The sequence below is a fragment of the Lepus europaeus genome, chromosome 13 (assembly GCF_033115175.1).
Source record: "Lepus europaeus isolate LE1 chromosome 13, mLepTim1.pri, whole genome shotgun sequence".
Classification (NCBI taxonomy): domain Eukaryota; kingdom Metazoa; phylum Chordata; class Mammalia; order Lagomorpha; family Leporidae; genus Lepus; species Lepus europaeus.
In genome coordinates, this window is record NC_084839.1 from 80067877 (window position 1) to 80087605 (window position 19729).

Genomic DNA, 19729 nt, shown 5'->3' on the forward strand with positions numbered 1-19729 from the left:
TACATCTTCCTGTTGAATTGATCCCTTAATCATTACATAGTGCCCTTTTTTGTCTCTTTTCAGTTTTTGTGTTAAAGTCTATTTTGTCTAATATTAGGATGGCTACTCCAGCTCTTTTTTGGTTTCTGTTGGCATGGAATATCTTTTTCCACCCTTTCACTTTCAGTCTATGCGTATCTTTTTTGTTGAAATGTGTTTCTTGTAGGCAGCAAATAGATGGGTTTTCTTTTTCAATCCATTCATCCAGTCTGTGTCTTTTAGCTGGAGAGTTGAGGCCATTTACATTCAAGGTGACTATTGGTAAGTAATGACTTTACCCTGCCATTTTTCCAAGAATATTCCTATTTTTTACTTTGAATTTCCTTTTGAACTTTTACTGAGAGATTTTCTTCTTTTATCTTCTTTCATAGTGATGACCATGTTTCTGTGTTTCTGTGTGCAGCACATCCTTAAGCATCTCTTGTAGGGCTGAATGGGTGGTGACAAATTCTTTCAATTTCTGTTTGTAATGGAAGGTCTTTATTTTACCTTCATTCATAAATGGAAGCTTTGCAGGCTATTATATTCTGGGTTGACAGTTCCTTTCTCTTAAGATTTGGGCTATATCTCACCATTCCCTCCTAGTCTGTAGGGTTTCTAATGAGAAGTCTGCTGTGAGTCAAATTGGAGCTCCTCTGAAAGTAATCTGGTGTTTCTCTCGTGCACATTTTAGAATCCTCTCTTTATGTTTTACTATGGAGAGTTTGACTACAATGTGTTGTGGTGAAGATCTTGTCTGGTCATGTCTATAGGAGTTCTATGTGCTTCCTGTACTTGGATGTCTCTTTCTTTCTCCAAATTAGAGAAGTTTTCTGTTATTATTTCACTAAAAAGGCCTTATAATCCTTCTCGCTTTCCACACCTTCAGGAACTCCCAGAACCCTTATTGTGGATATCTGATAGTATCCCAACAGTATTTTTTAGTTTTCTAATTTCCTCTTCTTATTTTTGGTCTGAATGTAAAATTTCCAGAGATTTATCTTTTAAAAAAAAAAGATATGTTCATTTATTTGAAAGAGAATTGCAGGGAGAGTAAGTCTTCCATCCATTGATTCACTCTCCAAAACTCCGGCACTCCAACAATGGCCAGAGCTGCACCAATCCGAAGCCAGGAGTTTCTTCCAAGTCTCCCACATGGGTTCAGGGGCCAAAAGACTTGGGCAATCTTCCACTGCTTTCCCAGGCCACAGCAGAGAGCTGTATTGGAAGTGGAGCAGCTGGGACTCGAACCAGCATCCATATGGGATGCTGGCAATATAGAGGCTGGCTTTACCCACTATGCCACAGCACCAGTCCAGAGTTTTGTCTTCTAACTTAGATATATATTCTTTCTTCTGTTTCACCAAGTCTGTTGTTAAGGCTTTCCATTGAAGTCTTCATTTGTTCTATTAAATTGTTTGTTTCCAAGATTTCATTTTGATTTCTCTAAGATCTGTTTCATATGAGAAATTTTCTTTCATGTAATATACAGATTTCATTAGTTTGTGGATTTGCTTCTGATTACTTCTAAGTAATCCTATGATCAAGTGTTTGAATTCCACTTCTGGCATTTCTTCAGTCTCGTCATCTTCACATTCTAGTATTGAGGTGTTGTGTTCTTTTGGGTGCAGCATGTTGTCTTCCTTATTCTTGTTTCTTGAGTTGCTATGTTTATTATTTCCCATTTGTAGAGATATTTGTTTTGTTTTTTTTTCCCTGTGATGACTTTTATTTTTGGACTATTCCTCTGTGGCTTAGTGGAGTGTCTGCTTTTTCAGTGAATACCCTGAGGTATGTGGTGGGTGTGGACAGGGAGCTCTCTGTTCAGTGCTCTAGGGTGAAGGGAGTGTCCAAGGTGACACTTAAGTGGGCATGGTAAATATTTTTTTTTAAATTAGAAGGTAGGTTTGCTCTGCTTCAGTGGTGTAGTGTCATGTCATCTCTTCTACTCAAATGAGACCAGTGCCTGGGTGTCAGCCCCTCTGGGTACAATGTTCATCTGCACAGCCCCAAGAGCCACACAAAGGATCTGTGCAGTCCTTTGTATGAACACGGGTCCCACAGCAATGACCTTCACCAGGGAGCCCCAAGCATGTAGAGCCACCCACAGTGACTACCCAAAGTCCCAGCCATGCCCTGCACCCTCCTACACAGCCACAGTATATTCACAGCACACAAGCTCACAAGCTTCCCACAGTCATGAGCACCCACCCCCTGTCAGTTCTCCCAACCAGACTAAGGTGTCTCCACTCCTCTAGTTGCTGGACACGCAGACATGAGCTAGCTAAGCTGTTAGATATGTCCAAAATGGCACCCACCATCTCTTGGCTTGTTACAGGATGCCAGTGCAGGGTGTTCAGGGGGTGAGAAACATGCTCCTTTTTTTCTCTTCTAGTTTGGCAGGTATACCGTCTCCCACAGGGCTCCAAGTCAGGCTCATGCCAGGCTCTTCCCACTGCAGACTGGTCTCACTAGGGCTATCCAACAATGGGTACAACTCCCATCCATGCTGGCTCATAAACCACACAAAGGATCTGTGTAGCCCTCAGTGTGAGCAAGGAACCCTCTACAATGATCCACCCCAGTGGTCATGGAGCTCTGAGCCTCTGCTACCAGACACAGTGATTGTCAAGAGATCCAGCTATACCCCCCACCCTATCATACAGTCACAGAATTCCCACAGTCACAGTGCACAGTGCTCTCACAGTCATAGGGTACAGAGAATTTCTGTGTCTGCCCCAGGGGCCTCCCCCATCCACACAGAGAGCAGAATCGCTTCCAGAGCCAGCTGCCTTGGCAGTTTGTGCCCCAGAGCCTGTGATAGGTTGAGAGGATGGGGGCACCTACAATCCTAAGAGGGTACCAACTCCCCTGTCAGCCCTTCCAGCCAGACTCAAAATCTGTGGGAAATGTGGCCTTCTCCCTCCATATAATTCCCTGGTCACATGCATGAGAGCCACCGCAGCCTCTACTGGTGTCAAGATGTAGCCTTGTCCCCATCGGTTGCCTAGTGCCCTTGTTGGGGGCATGGAGAAAAAGAACTGTGTTTTTCATTTGTTGGATTAGGTGAGTACCCTGCCCCTCTGCTATGGGTCCAGGCCAGACTCAGTGTGGTCCGTAAGGTTCTCCCTCATGCTACATCACCAGTGGCACGGGCCGCCACGGTCTGCTCCCACTTTGCTCTCAGACGCTGGTGTCTCCTCCAGCTCCCAGATGTGTGATTTGGGTGTGGTGCCCTGCTCACTGCTGCACATCAGCACTTTCCACACTGCTGCATGGCATTCTTCTTCTTTCTGTGGAGTTTCCACTGCAAACTTCTCTCTAAATCTCCCCTGGAAATTCACTTCCTCCGCGTTTCTTCTGCTATATTCCCCTGGTCAGAATCAGCACATCTTTTCCCTACTCAGCCATTAGGGCTTTAAAGCAAGAATTGGGGCCATCTGGAAGCTTGCAGGGAGGACACACAAAGCATGCACCTGGCTGCCAGGCCTCTGTACCAACCAGAGAAGAGAAACTGTAGACAAGTCTATCTCTCATCTCCTCTGCGTTCTTTCAATAAAGCATGTCATATAAAGAACTGGGGAAAGTTATAAGTTGAAAGGAAAGCACACTAATAAATTCATGTTAATGCCACCTGCTCCAGGAAGCCTCCCTGGTTTTTCCAGCTGGAATTGATCTCCTCTTCTTCATAATTTCTGTAGCACTTTATCTGAGCCTCTGCTACAGCACTTGTTGATATTTACCATATTCCGAAGTGATCCAATTGCATGTCCTACCTCTTGTTAGGTTAAGTTCTGTGCAGCAAGATTCTGTGACGAGATGATCTTGGAATTCCTTCTCCAAGGGTTAAACATGGCACTTAACCTAATTGGTATTCACTAAAAATGTGCTATAGTAAAAGGTAGTTTAACATTAAGCATGTAATCTTACAGTGAATTATTTCTCAGATTCAAGTCATCATTCAGAAAGTGTATGTTAGGAGCACAACCTACAAATTATTTTCATTGAAGAAAAAGGGTAATTAACTAAAATGTCCCTTTGACTTTACTAAAAAAGGAGCACTCAAGGTTATATTCTTTGCCTTTTGTTAGTGTCAAAATGATTGACTGCTTAGTGTCCTACAGTCTCTTTAGATCTCGGTATTGAAATAATAAACAAGTAATGCTGGGTGTCCCATTTCCTTCTTCCTTTTGCTTAGTTGTTCGTGGGTCTCTTGATCCTCTTTTTATTCATTCTTGGTTTTTAATTTCTGGAAGTTGATTATTGATCCCTTTTTTTCCATCAAGGTTTTACATGCAAATTGCTTAAAGAATAAAAGACTTCTATAAGGCTTGTTATAAAAAGCCACCGTGCCTGCCTTCCCCCCCACCCCTGGCTCCCTTCATAAAGGCAGATCCAGTGTGCACACATCCACCTGGTAGCTCTGCTTCCACTAATGGTACTGGCACTCGACTGTGCCTGGCTGCCTTCAGAAAACTCATTTTCTTCAGGAGGAAACTTCGATCTTCCTACCCAGGTAGGGACAGGGCAGTCCGCTGGCTGGATGGAGTCGGGGAGAGCACTGGAGGACTTAAAATCAGTTCTTGCTTTAGGCCCTTCCCATTTCCAGAAGTGCTTGTGGCTAACTCCTAAGTCTTTGGGGAAGCTTCTGTTTCACAAACTCAGTGATTCCTTGACTTTTTCCCTTTGTCCATCTTGAGAATCCACTTTCCTGGGTCTGGTAGACCACTTCCACTTTTCTGTCTGCTCCCTAGTTCCCAATATTTTATTGATATTTCCTCTTCCATTCTCTATCCTCATGAATTCACACTGCTTTTTCAACCCCCCTTTCAGTAGGGAGTGGAGGTACATGCATGCATTTTGACTGCCATCTTCATGTATAAGATTCTTTCTTTCTTTCTTTGCAAAGAGTTGCCTTTGAGACATTTTTTCTTTAGCATAGAGATTGGGCTGATTGTTCTTTGCCTGTATTTCCTGCCACTTCCTACCTAGAGCTTAAATTCCCCTCAACTCCCAGAATCCTTATTTAAAAATGTCTCAGGGGTGGACATCTAGCCAAGCAGTTAAATGCCAGTTAAGACACCTGTGGGGAACCGCAGGCTGGCCACCTGTGAGAACCTCCTCATCTACATAGTTTGCAGCAATCGGTGGACCACAAGGCCTACAAAAACAAGCAGGTGAAACAGATGAAACAGAATGGACTCTGCATAAACAACTAGGAAGAACCAGGTGAAACAGATGAACTTTCGATCTGAGGCTATACGCGCCCTTTCATCTGATTGGACGATATCAGCATAAAGGGACATTGGGATCTGGGCGGGGAGCGCGGTTGTTGCTGCCGGCGGCAGACGAAGGATATCGCCACCTAGGTATATCCACAACTGAAAAGTTGTGGGGGGGAGGGCCCAAGAAAGGGAAACCATGGGTTTTTCAGGTTGAGCTGCAGTACCTTTTCCTTCCGGCTTCTCTCCAGCCCCCTCAGTTGGGCATTTTCCTCAGTATCCCTTCCCTGTTTGCTTTCTGTGCCCTGGACTTCTCACAGGGAAGCAAGGGAAGAATTAAGTGGACTGTGTTGGCGCTGACATCGCAGAGGGAACTGAGACGTGCATCTCAGAAGAGCATGGCTCCACTTTCTCCAGGGCTACCATATTGCCCATCCCCCTCTGCCCATTCCTAACTCTGGAAGGAATGATGTCGGCTGAGTCAGACGAGGGTCCCCGAGACCTGAGGCTCAGTTATTCCTTCTGGGACCCCCTCATTATAATCACTAACTCATTCTGCCCATGTTCCTTAGACCTGACTGAGTGACATTCCAAAAATTCTGCTATTTCTCAGAAACCGATCCCTAAGAATTTTACTGTATGTTTGTTCAGATCACGTCCGGCGCCATTAAAACCAGGCTGAAAGAAGCAGAGTCCACGGAGCAGATGATCAACGTCGCACGAGAAAAGTACCGGCCGGTGGCCACCCAGGGCTCCGTGATGTACTTCGTCATTGCAAGCCTCTCAGAGATAGACCCCATGTACCAGTATTCGTTAAAATATTTTAAACAGGTGAGCGTGCTCCTGCTGTTGTCAGTGAAATTCCTCTCTCCTGTCTCTGGCTTCCCTTTAAACCCTGTTGTTTCTTGCCTGAGACAAGCTGTGAGTCCAGTTATGGAATAAAATCCTCCAGGAGTTGGGGTCCAGATACGTAGTTCAAGGGCGGGTCCCCCCACGGAGTCCTCTACAGAGGAAGAGGAGAAAGTTGCTGGCAACCTTCCCTGTCTCTTGGCTTCCTCAGCCCCCTCACTCATCTCCCTTCTCAATTGCTTTTCTTTTTTCTTCCAGGAGTCACCACTTGGTGCTGTTTCCTTAAGCTTGCTCTGCAGCCGTCTGGCTTCCTTGCCACTGTTAATGTTCCCAGTGTTGCAGCTCAAGGGCCTCATAGCACTGAACTTAACCAAACTGGCCTCTGGGATTTTTTTTCCCAGAACTGTTGATATAACAGATTCCTCCCCAAGCCCTGGCTCTGGCTTAAAAGGATCTCTTTCCTTTGTTCCTTTCCCACAGTCACCATAGGACTGTTTACTTTCTTGTTTTATCACATATGTGAGGTTCTCACCCCCTCGTGCCCTTTGCAGCACCATTCCGTTGTCCCAAAAGCAAATTCAGTGTCCCAAAGTTTTGGCAGTGAAGACTTCCCGGAGTGAGACGAGAACTTGCTTTGCTGATGCCACAGAAAAACTCGGCACGCCTCTCCAGGAGCCATCCCCACCCTTCTTTGGCCCCAGAGTTTCCAGCTGCCGGGGGCCTTTTCCTAACACTGCATTCCCAGCGGTCTTCCAGCCTACAACTCTGCCATCTTCTGCTGACCCAATTTTCAGGAGAATCAACGAGGACTTTCTGAATCCTCTACAGTAATGGTGTGCTTCCTCCAGTCCTTTCAGTGTGGGGGAAGGGAGAGCTGTCTTTGGGGGAGGAGACTGACGCAATCAGACTGTTTTCCCCTTGCATCCCATCATGGAGGCAGAAGGGATAGCAGAGAAGCCTGACAATGGCAGTGCAAAGCTGGGGGGGGGGGGGGGGGGGCGTAAAGTACACTTCTTGGCCCTGATGTGCCTTGGGCCTCTCAGGGGCCTTCCAGCTTTTAGTCTGTTCTGTTCTGTCTGGTCAGCCCAGGAGCAACGCATCTTGGTCCGAGGGACTGGGCAGGCCTGCCTCTCACATTGCCCCCTCAGGCTGTGGGTCCTGAGACATGAGCCAGCTGCCCCTCTAGACCCTGTTGGAGCTTCCTGCAGTCTCTGCTGTGATGCCCCCTACCCCGTGGCTTCCAGGCAGGGCCATGGTTTCAGGCTCTGCCCAGCTTCCTCACACATCTTAGCTCTGCCTTCCACACTTCTCGGGAGTTGCAGGAAATGGGTAAGGCTACCTGTGACCCTCCCATACCCCATCCTTCAACTCCTGTCTTCCCAGCGTCCTTGTAAGGTGGGACATGTTTGGGTAGGGGCCTGCTCTCAAACTTTCCAGGTGGGAATGAGGGTGGAAGTGTCCTTTAAAGATCAGTTTCTCTTAATTTCAATGTGAATCCTAGCACATTCTTTCTATACCCTAAGAATTATCTTGGGGAGTCGGGAGATACACAGCACTGTTGCACAGCAGGTTAAGCCACCACTTGCTGTTGCATAGCAGGTTAAACCGATCCAGCTCCCTGCTAATGTTCCTGGGAAAGCAGCAGATGATGGCTGAGTACTTGGGCCCCAGCCACCCACATAGGAAAACAGGATGGAACTCTGGGCTCCTGGCTTCATCCTGGCCCAGCCCTGGCCATACAGGGAGTGAACCAGTAGATGGAAAGCATCTCTCTCTCTTTCTCTCTTCTCTCTCTCTCCCCCTCTTCTGTGTATCACTCTGCCTCTCAAACAAAAATAAAGCTTTTTTAAAATGAGAATTGTGTTGGGGGGTGGCCAGCATTGTGGCACAGAGGGGTTAAGCTGCTCCCTACAACCACGGCATCCCATTTCAGAGCTCTAGTTGGAGTCCGGCTGCTCCGTTTCCCATCCAGCTCCCTGCTCGTGGGCCTGGGAAAGCAGCAGAGGATGGGCCAAACATCTGGACCCCTGCCACCCACGTGGGAGAACCAGGTGGAGCAGGTGGAGTTACTAGCCCCTGGCTTCATCATGGCCCAGCTCCATCTGTTGCGGCCATTAGGGGAGAGAATCAGCAGCTGGAAAATCAATCTCCCTCCTCTCCCTCCTCTCCCTCCTCTCCCTCCCCTCCCCCCCTCCCCCCTCTGCCCCCTCTCCTCCCTCTCCTCCCTCTCCTCCCTCTCCTTCCTCTCTTTTAAAAAATTATCTTGGGGAAGTGTTAAGAACAGTATATAACCTTCCTTGCCCTTACATTTCCTACCCCACAGTTAAGGGTGTATCAACTCTGAGTTGGAGATGAGAAAACTGGTCCTGCCAGGTCACCTCCACTTTCTGAAATTTTCTGTCTCATATCATGATGATCCCCTTTAAATAATGTCAAGAACGTATTTATCCATTTCTGAAAAGTAGGAGAGAAAGGGGAGTGCCGAAAATAAATATTACAGAGCAGTTTGGGAAGGAGTCTAGACTTTTTCGTAGTACAGTACTCGCCCCCTGTGCTGCTATTTCATCCCTGACTATAGAGGAAGAGGGGGCAAGAAACGGAAGGTAGGAACAGGGATTTTTTTCTTTACAGAGAATAAATTAAATCCGAAATACTGATGCAGTTGTCTCTCACACAGCTGTTCAATACAACAATCGAAAGTTCCAGGAAGACAGATGATCTCCAGCATCGCCTGCACATCCTGCTGGAGCAGACTCTCCTAACTGCCTATGTCAATATTTCAAGAGGACTCTTTGAACAGCACAAGCTCATCTACAGCTTCATGCTCTGCGTGGAGATCATGCGCCAGCAGGGGTTCCTAACGGAAACTGAATGGAATTTCTTCCTCCGGGGTTCTGCAGGAATGGAAAAGGTACTTGTTTCATTCTGAGGTGGGGAAGGTTGTTCTAGATGCAGCCCACGAGCACCTGCTAGTGCTCCAAGGTGACTCTGGTGGCTGAAGGTTACACACTTGGCTGTGTGGTCCAGTGGAGAGGGAGTTGGGGCTCGGGAGGCCCCGTTACTGCCCAGCTCTGCTTCTACTGTGTACTGTGGTAATGCTTCACCTCTTTCACAGTGCTGTCTGCACATGTCGGAAAGAGACGTCAGCAGTGACCAGTCAGCTAATAGATAGGAACGTGCCCTGAAAAGCTGGTCCTCTTACAGATGTGAAGAGTAAAAGTCCAAGGCTAGCACTGTGGTGAAGCAGGTTAAGCCGCCGTGTGCAATGCCAGCATCCCGTAGGAGTTCTGGCTGTTCCACTTCCAATCCAGCTCCCTGCTAATGCCCCTGGGAAAGCAGTGAAAGATGGCCCAAGTGCTTGGGCCCCTGCCACTCACATAGGAGTTTCAGGCTCCTGGCTTCAGCCTGGCCCAGCCCTGGCCATTACAGCCACTTGGAGGCTGAACCAGTGGATGAAAAATCTTTCTCTTGGCCAGCGCCACAGCTCAATAGGCTAATCCTCCGTCTGCAGCGCTGGCACCCTGGGTTCTAGTCTCGGTTGGGGCACTGGATTCTATCCCGGTTGCTCCTCTTCCAGGCCAACTCTCTGCTGTGACCCGGGAGGGCAGTGGAGGATGGCCCAAGTCCTTGGGCCCTGCACCCCATGGGAGACCAGGAGAAGCACCTGGCTCCTGGCTTCAGATCAGCGCAGTATGCCGGCCACAGCAGCCATTAGAGGGTGAACCAACGGAAAGGAAGACCTTTCTCCCTGTCTCTCTCTCTCACTGTCCACTCTGCCTGTCAAAAAAAGAAAAAATCTTTCTCTCTCTGCCTCCGTCCCTCTGTCTTTCAAATAAATAAATGACTCTTTCTGTTAAAAATCCAGTAAAAGTTGGAATTCACAGATTTTGCAATACCATTTGTGGCATCGTGGCCTCTCTTGCCTAGATGTGTCATTACAAAGTATAAAAAGTAATACAATGACTTGACAGTCACCTCCTGTGATACAGCACTATGAATTCTGCTGTAGTCCCCTTCACTTTTATCCTTTTGTCTAATTTGCCCCAGCCCATTCAAGTGTCCTGAGTAGCCCAGAAACTTAGGGTTCCTTAGTCATGAGCCTCCAGACTTGGCCTACAGTTTCAGTTTCAGCTCTAGCCTAAGATCTTGACTCTACCCTGCCAGTCTGGAACCCCACCCTTTTTCCCCCACAGACCTGACATCTGCACCAGTTTGCCAGCATTTGAGCTTGGCACATCACTGGGAGGCTGGACTTGACGTTTCTGTGTGACTCTCAGTGCCCCATGTGCGCAGGACAAGCCCAGGCAAGATCTCTCCACCATGAAGCGGGCATGGCTGTCTTTTTTTTTTTTTTTTGACAGGCAGAGTGGATAGTGAGAGAGAGAGAGACAGAGAGAAAGGTCTTCCTTTGCCATTGGTTCACCCTCCAAAGGCCATCGCAGCCGGCGTGCTGCGGCCGGCACATTGCACTGATCCGAAGCCAGGAGCCAGGTGCTTCTCCTAGTCTCCCATGGGGTGCAGGGGCCCAAGCACTTGGGCTATCCTCCACTGCACTCTCGGGCCACAGCAGAGAGCTGGCCTGGAAGAGGGGCAACCGGGACAGAATCCGGCGCCCCGACCGGGACTAAAACCCGGTGTGCGGCTGGTGTCTTAATTTCTATTTCAGTTGCTTGCCTCACACAGAGATAAGAATTGTAAACAAGGTGTCGTAGCACACACAGGTAGGGATTTACTTAACAGTGAGAGAGGAAGCATATATTCATGAGTGAGAGTGAGCCACCTCCCACAGAGAAACACCCATAATGAGTGGGCCAGAGGGCTGCCCAGAGAGAAAGCCTGAATAGCACACCCAACCATGGTCCTTGGCCAAAAGAGAACTCTTCCCATCTCAGCCTCTCTTATGAGGTGTGAGTTGGTGCCTGAATACTCATGAAGGCATCTGGGAATTTCAATAATTTATTTTTTATATTACTAATGTAATTATTTCAGAGGGCCATGCGCCGTGCCCATACAAGATGGCAAATTTAATAAAATGCGCATGTCCCAACTCTCCACAAAATGATTATTTCCCCATCTCTCTCTCTCATTCTCTGGGCCTCCCCATTCCCTAAAACACAACAGTACTGAAATGAGACCAATTAATAATCCTGCCATGGTCTCTAAGTGCCTAAGTGAGAGAAAGAGTTGCACTGCTCTCACTATAATTGAAAAGCTAGAAATGATTAAGCCTAGTGAGGAAGGCCTGTTGAAAGCTAAGATAGGCTGAAATCGCAGCCTGTTGCACCTGCTAGCTAAGCAGTGAACACAAAGGAAAAGTTCCTGAAAGAAACTGAAGGTGCAACTCTGGTAAACACACGAATGATAAGAAAGTAAAACAGTCTTACTGCTGATAACGGAGAAAGTTGTAGAGGCCTGGATAGAACACCAAACCAGCCACAACATGTCCTTCACCAAAGCCTACACAGACCAAGGCCCCAGCTCTTCAATTCAAGGAAGGTTGAAAGAGGAGAGGGAGCTGCAGAAGAAAAGTTTGGAGCTAGCAGAGGTTGGCTCGTGAAGTTTAAGGAAAGAAGCCATCTCCATGACATAGAAGTGCAGGTGCTGGTGTAGACTCTGCAGAATATCATTCAGAAGCTCCACCTAAGATAGCTGATGAAAGTTGCTGCGCTAACAACGGATGTTTCAGTTGACAAAAAAAAAAAAAAAAAAACCTTATGCAGGAAGAAGATGCCATCTAGGACTTTCATAGCTAAAGAGGAGAAGGAAGCTTCCAAGGACGAACTGACTTGTTAGAGGCAATGCAGCTTGTAGCTTTAAGTTGAAACCAGTCCTGTGTTAAGATCTTACCGCTCAGAAAATAAAAAGTTCCTTCCAAAATATTACTACTCAGTGATAATGCACCAGGTCACTCAGCATCTCTGATGCAGAGAGACACATGAAATAAATGTTGTTTTCATGCCTCTTAACATAACCTACATTTTGCAGTCCATTATTCAAGGAGTAATGTCAAGTTTCACTTCTTATTATCTACAGTATATATTTCACACAGTTATAGCTGCCATAAATAGTGATTCCTCTGAATCTGAACAAAGCAAATTAAAAACTTTCTGGAAAAGAGTCACCACTCGAGGTGATATTAAGTGTATTGGTGTGAGGCTGGCGTTGTGGCATAGCAGGGAAAGCTGCCACCTGCAGCGCTGGCGTCCCATGTGGGCACCAATTCGAGTCCCGGCTGCTCCACTTCCGATCCAGCACTCTGCTATTGCCTGGAAAAGCAGTGGAAGATGGGCCCCTGCACCCAAGTGGGAGACCCAGAAGAAGCTCATAGCTCCTGGCTTTGGATTGGCTTAGCTCCGGCCATTGCAGCCATCTGGGGAGTGAACCAGCGCATGGAAGACCTTTCTCTCTGCCTCTGCCTCTGCCTCTCTGTAATTCCACCTTTCAAGTAAATAAATAAATCTTTAAAAAGAAAAAAATTGGTGAAGTGGAAAGAAGTGGTCATCAAAGAAGGAGGTATTTTTCTCTGAAGTGAGGAAAGACCTTCTACTTTGCTTATGGCGTTACCTAGATACTGACAGAGATTGTGAATTCAAAAGGCTTCCATAGCCATAGCAGCTCATGTCAAGAGCTGCCGGTGATCACTTACCTCACACAAAAGAGTGTTAATTGTTAAATTAACAATAAGAGTCACTGTGCACTAACTCCCCGTGCAGGACCTGGGTCCTCTAAGAACTGTATTATAATTATGTCCAAGTGCTCACAAAAGATGTATCATTCTTGGGTACCTCTTTAAAGTTAAAAGGTTTCTTTGGGGAAAAAAAATTGATGATTCATGAGAGGAAGTCAAAATATCAGCAAGAGTTTAAAAAGAGTTCATTTCAGCTCATGGATGATTTGGAGGGATTCCAACACCTCAGTGGAAGAAGTTATTATAGATGTGTTCTGTAAATGTCAACCTGAAAAACCCACAGGTGGACTTGGTTCCACACCATTTCTATCTCACTATATCTTATGACTTATCCTGGGATAATCATTATTTTTAACTTGCTATCACAGCTTGATTTTTCACTTAGACAAGGTGAAAGTGTAATTTGTGTTTATCCTCGTGAATTAATATTCATTTTCTTCTGTCCTCTAACAGGAACGCCCTCCTAAACCTGAAGCTCCCTGGCTACTTACTGCCACGTGGTTCGCCTGCTGTGACTTAGAAGAATCATTTCCAGTTTTTCAAGGCCTTACAAAATACTTACTGTTACATCCTATTTCCATACGCATAGGTAATATGACAAGGATCTGCTGTAGGGAAATCGTAAACAGGCTCTTGATTCCTAATTCTAATGCTTCCCTTAATCTTTTCTGCAATGTTAATACTTTTCACAACAAAATATTTCAAAATATTTTATTTTTAAGAAATTGTGGGTTATTTGTTTTCACAACATCTTTTTTAAAAAATTAATTTTGTTTATTAATCTATTTTCTATTTCTTAGTTTTTTTCTTTTTTTAAGTTATATAAGTTTTATATATAAAGATTTAGGAACATAGTGATACTTCCCACCCTACCCTCTATCCTGCCTGGACTCCAATAATTCTTTCTTTTTTTTTTTTTAGAAAACTTTTATTTAATAAATATAAATTTCAAAAGTACAACTTTTGAATTATAGCGGTTTTCCCCCACATAAACACCCTCCCACCCACAAACCATCCCATCTCCTACTCCCTATCCCATCCCATTCTTCATTAAGATTCATTTTCAATTATCTTTATTTACAGAAGATCAACTTAGTATATACTATGTATATTTCAACAGTTTGCACCCACACAGATACACAAAGCATAAAGTACTATTTGAAGATTATTTGTTAATTCTCATAGCACAGCACATTAAGGACAGAGATCCTACATGCAGAGCAAGTGCACAGCAACTCCTGTTGCTGATTTAACAATTGACACTCTTATTTATGACGTCAGTAATCACCCGAGGCTCTTGTCATGACCTGCCTCTTGAGTTCACAAACTCCAACCTTATTTAGACAAGGCCATAATCAAAGTGGCAGTTCTTTCCTCCCTTCAGAGAAAGGTACCTCCTTCTTTGATGGCCCATTCTTTACACTGGGATCTCACTCACATACATCTTTCATTTAGGTTTTTTTTGTTTGTTTTTTTTTTTGTTTTTTTTTTGCCACAGTGTCTTGGCTTTCCATGCCTGAGAAACTCTCATGGGCTTTTTAGCCAGATCCGAATGCCTTAAGGGCTGATTCTGAGGCCAGAGTGCTGTTTAGGGCATTTGCCATTCTACGAGTGTGCTGTGTATCCTGCTGCCCATGTTGGATCGTTCTCTCCTTTTTAATTCTGTCAATTATTATTAGCAGACACTATCCAACCATTTTTCTTCCTCCCTCTCCCATTCTCACTCCTAATTTTTATAAAGATCTACTTTTAGTTTACTTAATGAGTGTAAAGTTAACCCTACACTGAGTAAAAGAGTTCAAAAAATAATATGAAGTAAAAACACTGTTCCTCAACAGAAGAGACAAGGGATGCAAGCAATCAATCATCGAATCTCAAAAAGTCCATTTCACTCCAATACATTATACTTTAGGTACTCTATTAGTTAACTCAGATCAGGGAAGACATAGGCTGTCTGTCTTTTCAGGACTGGCTTATATCACTAAGTATAATGATTCTCAGTTGCATCCATTTTGTTGCAAAAGACAAGATTTGATTTTTTATGGCTGAGTAGTACTCCATAGAGTATATATACACCATAATTTCTTTATCCAGTCAGCAGCTGATAGACATCTGGGTTGATTCCATATCTTAGCTATTGTGAAATGAGCTGCAATAAATATGGGGGTACAGATCACTCTTTCATATGCTCATTTTTTTTTGTTTGGGTAAATTCCCAGAAGTGGGATAGCTGGATAGATGGTAGGTCAATATATCCCAATTTCTGAGGTATCTCCATACTGTCTTCCACAGTGATTACACAAGTTTACATTCCCACCAATAGTAGATTAGAGTACCTTTTTCTCCACATCCTCACCAGCATTTGCTGTTTGTTGATTACTGTGTGAGTCATTCTGACTGGGGTGAGGTGAAACCTCATTGTGGTTTTTATTTGCATTTCCCTGATGATGGCTAGTGGTCCTGATCATTTTTTCAAGTGTCTGTTGGCCATTTGAATTTCCTCTCTTGAAAAATTCCTATTCAAGTCCTTTGCCCATTTCTTAACTGGGTTGTTTATTTTGTTATTGAATTTCATAAGCTCTTTATAGATTCTGGATATTAACCCCTTATCAGTTGTGTAGTTTGCAAATAAGTTCTCCCTTTCTGTCAGTTGCCTTTTCACTTTGCTGAGTGTATCTTTTGCAATGCAGAAGCTTCTCAGCTCGATGTAATCCCATTTTTCTAATTTTGATTTGATTGGCTGTGCTTCTGGGGTCTTTTCCAAGAAGTCTTTTCCTATGCCAGTGACTTGCAGAGTTTCCCAAATGCTCTCTAGTAATTCGATGGTATCGATTTGTAGATTTAGGTATTTGATTGATTTTGAGTGGATTTTCATGGTGTAAGATAGGGGTCTAGTTTCATACTTCTGCATATGGAGATCTAGTTTCTCCAGCGTCATTCACTGAAGAGACTGTCCTTGCTCCAGGGATTGAATTTAGCTCCTTTGTCAAAGATAAGTTGGTTGTAGATGCGCGGATTGATTTCAGGAGTTTCTGTTCTGTTCCATTGGTCTACATATCTGTTTTTGTGCCAGTACCAGGCTGTTTTGATTATATCTGTCATGTAGTATGTCTTGAAATCGGGTATTGTGATGCCCCTGGCTCTGTTTTTGTTGTATAAGATTGATTTAGCTATTCAGGATCTCTTGTATTTACACATGAATTTTAGCATCATTTTTTCTAGATCTGAGAAGAATGTCCTTGGTATTTTAATTGAGATTGCATTGAATCTGTAAATTGCTTTTGATAGTATGGACATTTTGATTATATTGATTCTTCCAATTCATGAACATGAAAGATTTTTCCATTTTTTTGTCTCCTTCAACTTTCTTTAATGTTTTGTGATTTCATTGTAGAGATCTAATAAATCTATTCCAAGGTATTTAATTTTTTGTAGCTGTTATGAATGGAACTGATCTTAAAAGTTTTTTCTTAGCCATGGAACTGTCTGTGTATACAAAGGCAATTGATTTTTGTGTGCTGATTTTATATCTTGCACTTTACCAGACTCTTAAGAGTTTTATAACATCTTGAGTTGATATATGCATAACCCATGAAATTTTTCAGTATTTCACTTTTACTATTATGTCCATTGTGAGAGTATGAATTTACTTTTATGTATTGCTTTAGCTAAATTCAATAGGGAACTTTTAACTTATTGAAGAATAACATCCACAGAAAAATCTACACAAGTCAAAATTGTACAAGTTGATTTGTACAAACTGTATATACTCTCATGAGGCAGCACCCAAATGAAAAAATAGAACAAGGGCTGCTATTGTGGCATAGCAGATTAAGCTCCCACCTGCAACATCACCAACCAATATAGATGTGTTTCAAGTCCTGGCTGCTCCATTTCCAATCCAGCTCCCCAGTAATCCACCTGGGAAACTGGTAGAAAATGTCCCAAATACTTGGGACCCTGAACCCATGTGGGAGACACACATGAAGCTCCTGGATTCTGCCTGGCCCAACCAGTGTTGCCAGGGAGGGAACCAGCAGATGGAAGATCTCTGGCTGGCTGGCTTGCTCTCTCTCCTTCTCTCTCTGTAACTCTGCCTTTCAAATAAATAAAACAATTTTTTAAAAAAGAAGCATAACAGTACCAGCATCCCAGAATCTCTTCATGCTTCTTCATAGTATCCTTTCCCTCTTTCTAAGGCAAATAACTGCTCTGAATTTTAACATTCTATATTAAGTTTTCCCCACAAGTTTTGGTTTTTTCTTGTTTGTTTGTTTGGTTTTTTTTGTTTGTTTTGTTTTGTTTTTTTTTTTTTTTTTTTTTTTTTTTTGGACAGGCAGAGTGGATAATGAGAGAGACAGAGAGAAAGGTCTTCCTTTTTGCCGTTGGTTCACCCTCCAATGGCCACTGCGGCCGGCGCATCTCGCTGATCCAAAGCCAGGAGCCAGGTGCTTCTCCTGGTCTCCCATGCAGGTGCAGGGCCCAAAGCACTTGGGCCATCCTCCACTGCCTTCCCGGGCCATAGCAGAGAGCTGGCCTGGAAGAGGGGCAACCGGGATAGAATCCGGTGCCCTGACTGGGACTAGAACCCGGTGTGCTGGCGCTGCAAGGTGGAGGATTAGCCTGTTAAGCCATGGCGCCGGCCAGTCTCCACAAGTTTTTTTTTTTTTAAGATTTATTTTATTTATTTGAAAGAGTTACAGGGAAAGGTAGAGACAGAAGTCTTCCATCTGCTGGTTCACTCCACAAATGGCCTCAATGGTTAGAGCTGATCCAATCCAAAGCCGGAGCCAGGTGCTTCTTCCATTTCCCCCTCATAGGTGCAGGGGCCCAAAGACTTGGGTCATCCTCTGCTGCATTCCCAGGCACGTTAGCAGGGACCTGGATCAGAAGTGGAACAGCTGGGACTCGAACCAGTGCCCATATGGAATACCCGCACTGCAGGCTGGGGCTTTAACCTACTGTACCATAGGGCCAGCCCCTCCCTTTCTTTTTTTTAATTTTAATTATTAATGTAGCCCTTTCTTTTTTTAATTATTTTTACTTATTTGAAAGCGTTACAGAGAGATGCAGAGGCAGAGGGAGAGGGAGAGGGAAGGAGAGAGTGGGAGAGGGAGGGAAAGGGAGAGAGAGGGAGATAAAGAGAGATCTCTTCCATCCACTGGTTCACTCCCCAAATAGCCACAATGGCCAGAAATGGCTGCAATGGCCGGAGCAGGCATGATCCAAAGTCAGGTGCCAGGAGCTTCTTCCAGGTCTCCCATGTGGGTGGGGCCCAAGGACTTGGGCCATCTTCTACTGCTTTCCCAGGCCATAGCAGAGAGCTGGATCGTAAGAGGTACAACCAGGACTCAAACCGGCGCCCCTATGGGATGCGGTGCTGCAGGCGGAGGATTAACCTGTGTCACAGTGCCAACCCCCCATGTAGCCCTTTCAATTCTAGAAGTATGCTGTTTAGTTTAAAAGCACTTAGGATGTGGGGCCCATGGTTTTATTTTTCCTGACTTAATTCTATCATGGAAGCTATGTTCATAGTCTTCTTGAAATTGATTCTTCAGAACTGTTTAGACTTTATTTGCAACTTAGTCATGTGTGTGCAGTCTATGTAAAACGTTTCATGTGTGGCCTCAGCTCAAAATTATTAATTGTACTTGTTTTTATTAATGTTTATTATATTTAACCCATCAAATTCTAAGAAAGGTATTTTCATGAGTACCACTAAGATTACTAGTTTTTTGGGTAATGTTAGAATTATTATATCTTGTGAATCTGCACTATTACACACAAACATATAAGATTAGCACTGTTCACTCTAATAAATTTTCTTTTTATTAAATACTATTCCTTTTTAATCTGAATATTTTTTGTTCAGGTATTTTTTATACTATTACTACAGGAAATTTCTCTTAGTGTCCTCCTTCTGTATGCTTCTATACTCTTTATTTCTAATTCTTTTGTGTCATGTTTTTGGTGTATCTTCAGTGGGATTTTCTTGTTACTTTGAGGCATATGAGAGTCCCTCGTTTTTAACTGGCAAGTTTTAAACTAATTACGTTTATTGTGATCATTGAACTATTTCAATTTTCCATAGCTGGGGAAGATTTTATCTCTTAGAAGACATTTTGCAGTGTCTAGAAACACATTTCTTTACCATAGCTGGAGTGCTGCTACTGATAGATGATGCGCAGACATCAGAGATGCTACTAAATCTCCCACAATGCTCAGAACAACCCTCTACCACAAATAACTACTTGGCCCAAGCTATCAATTCTAGAGACCTATTTGGACTTACTTTTTTTAAGATTTATTTATTTATTTGAAAGAGTTACACAGAGGAGAGGCAGGGAGGGGAGAGAGGGGTCTTCATTTGATGGTTCACTCCACAATTGGCCGCAACAGCTGGAGCTGCACTGATCCGAAGCCAGAAGCCAGGAGCTTCTTCCCGACTCCCATGCAGGTGCAGGGACCCAAGGACCTGGGCCATCTTCCACTGCTTTCCTAGGCCATAGCAGAGAGCTGGATTGGAAGTGAGCAGTGGGGTCTTGAACTGGCGCCCACATAGGATGCTGGCACTTCAGGCCAGGACATTAACCCACTGCGCCACAGTGCCGGCCCCTGGACTTACTTTTGTCATCTTATTATTTTGTAGGGATTTTTGAGAGTGGGAAGGGCCAGGCCTTTTCTTTCTTTCTTTTTTTTTTTTTTTCTTGCCTTCAAGTGCATTCTCTAACCCTTCTCATTTATTTACCCCATTAAGGATTTGAAACTCTATTTCTCTTTTTATAATAACTCTGATACTCCTGCTATAAATGTTTACTTAAGTACTCCCAGCAAGTACAGTGGTTTGAAGTCTATATGAACCAATTTCTAATCCCAATATAACCATTTGATTTCTTAATAAAGGCTAGGAAAAAAAAAGTTCTTCAGTAAATGCATCAAATGAAAATCACGT

At 44.2% G+C, this 19729-nt stretch overlaps 1 protein-coding gene across 1 annotated transcript in view; it reads left to right on the forward strand.

Moving 5' to 3' along the window:
• The window catches only part of DNAH6 (dynein axonemal heavy chain 6), a 287841-nt gene that overhangs the window by 221668 nt on the left and 46444 nt on the right, over positions 1 to 19729 (forward strand). Inside the window, exons 59-61 of the mRNA XM_062208725.1 lie at positions 5892 to 6071; positions 8767 to 9000; positions 13231 to 13366. Coding sequence (XP_062064709.1) covers positions 5892 to 6071; positions 8767 to 9000; positions 13231 to 13366 — 550 coding nt within the window. The remainder of the gene's footprint in view (positions 1 to 5891; positions 6072 to 8766; positions 9001 to 13230; positions 13367 to 19729) is intronic.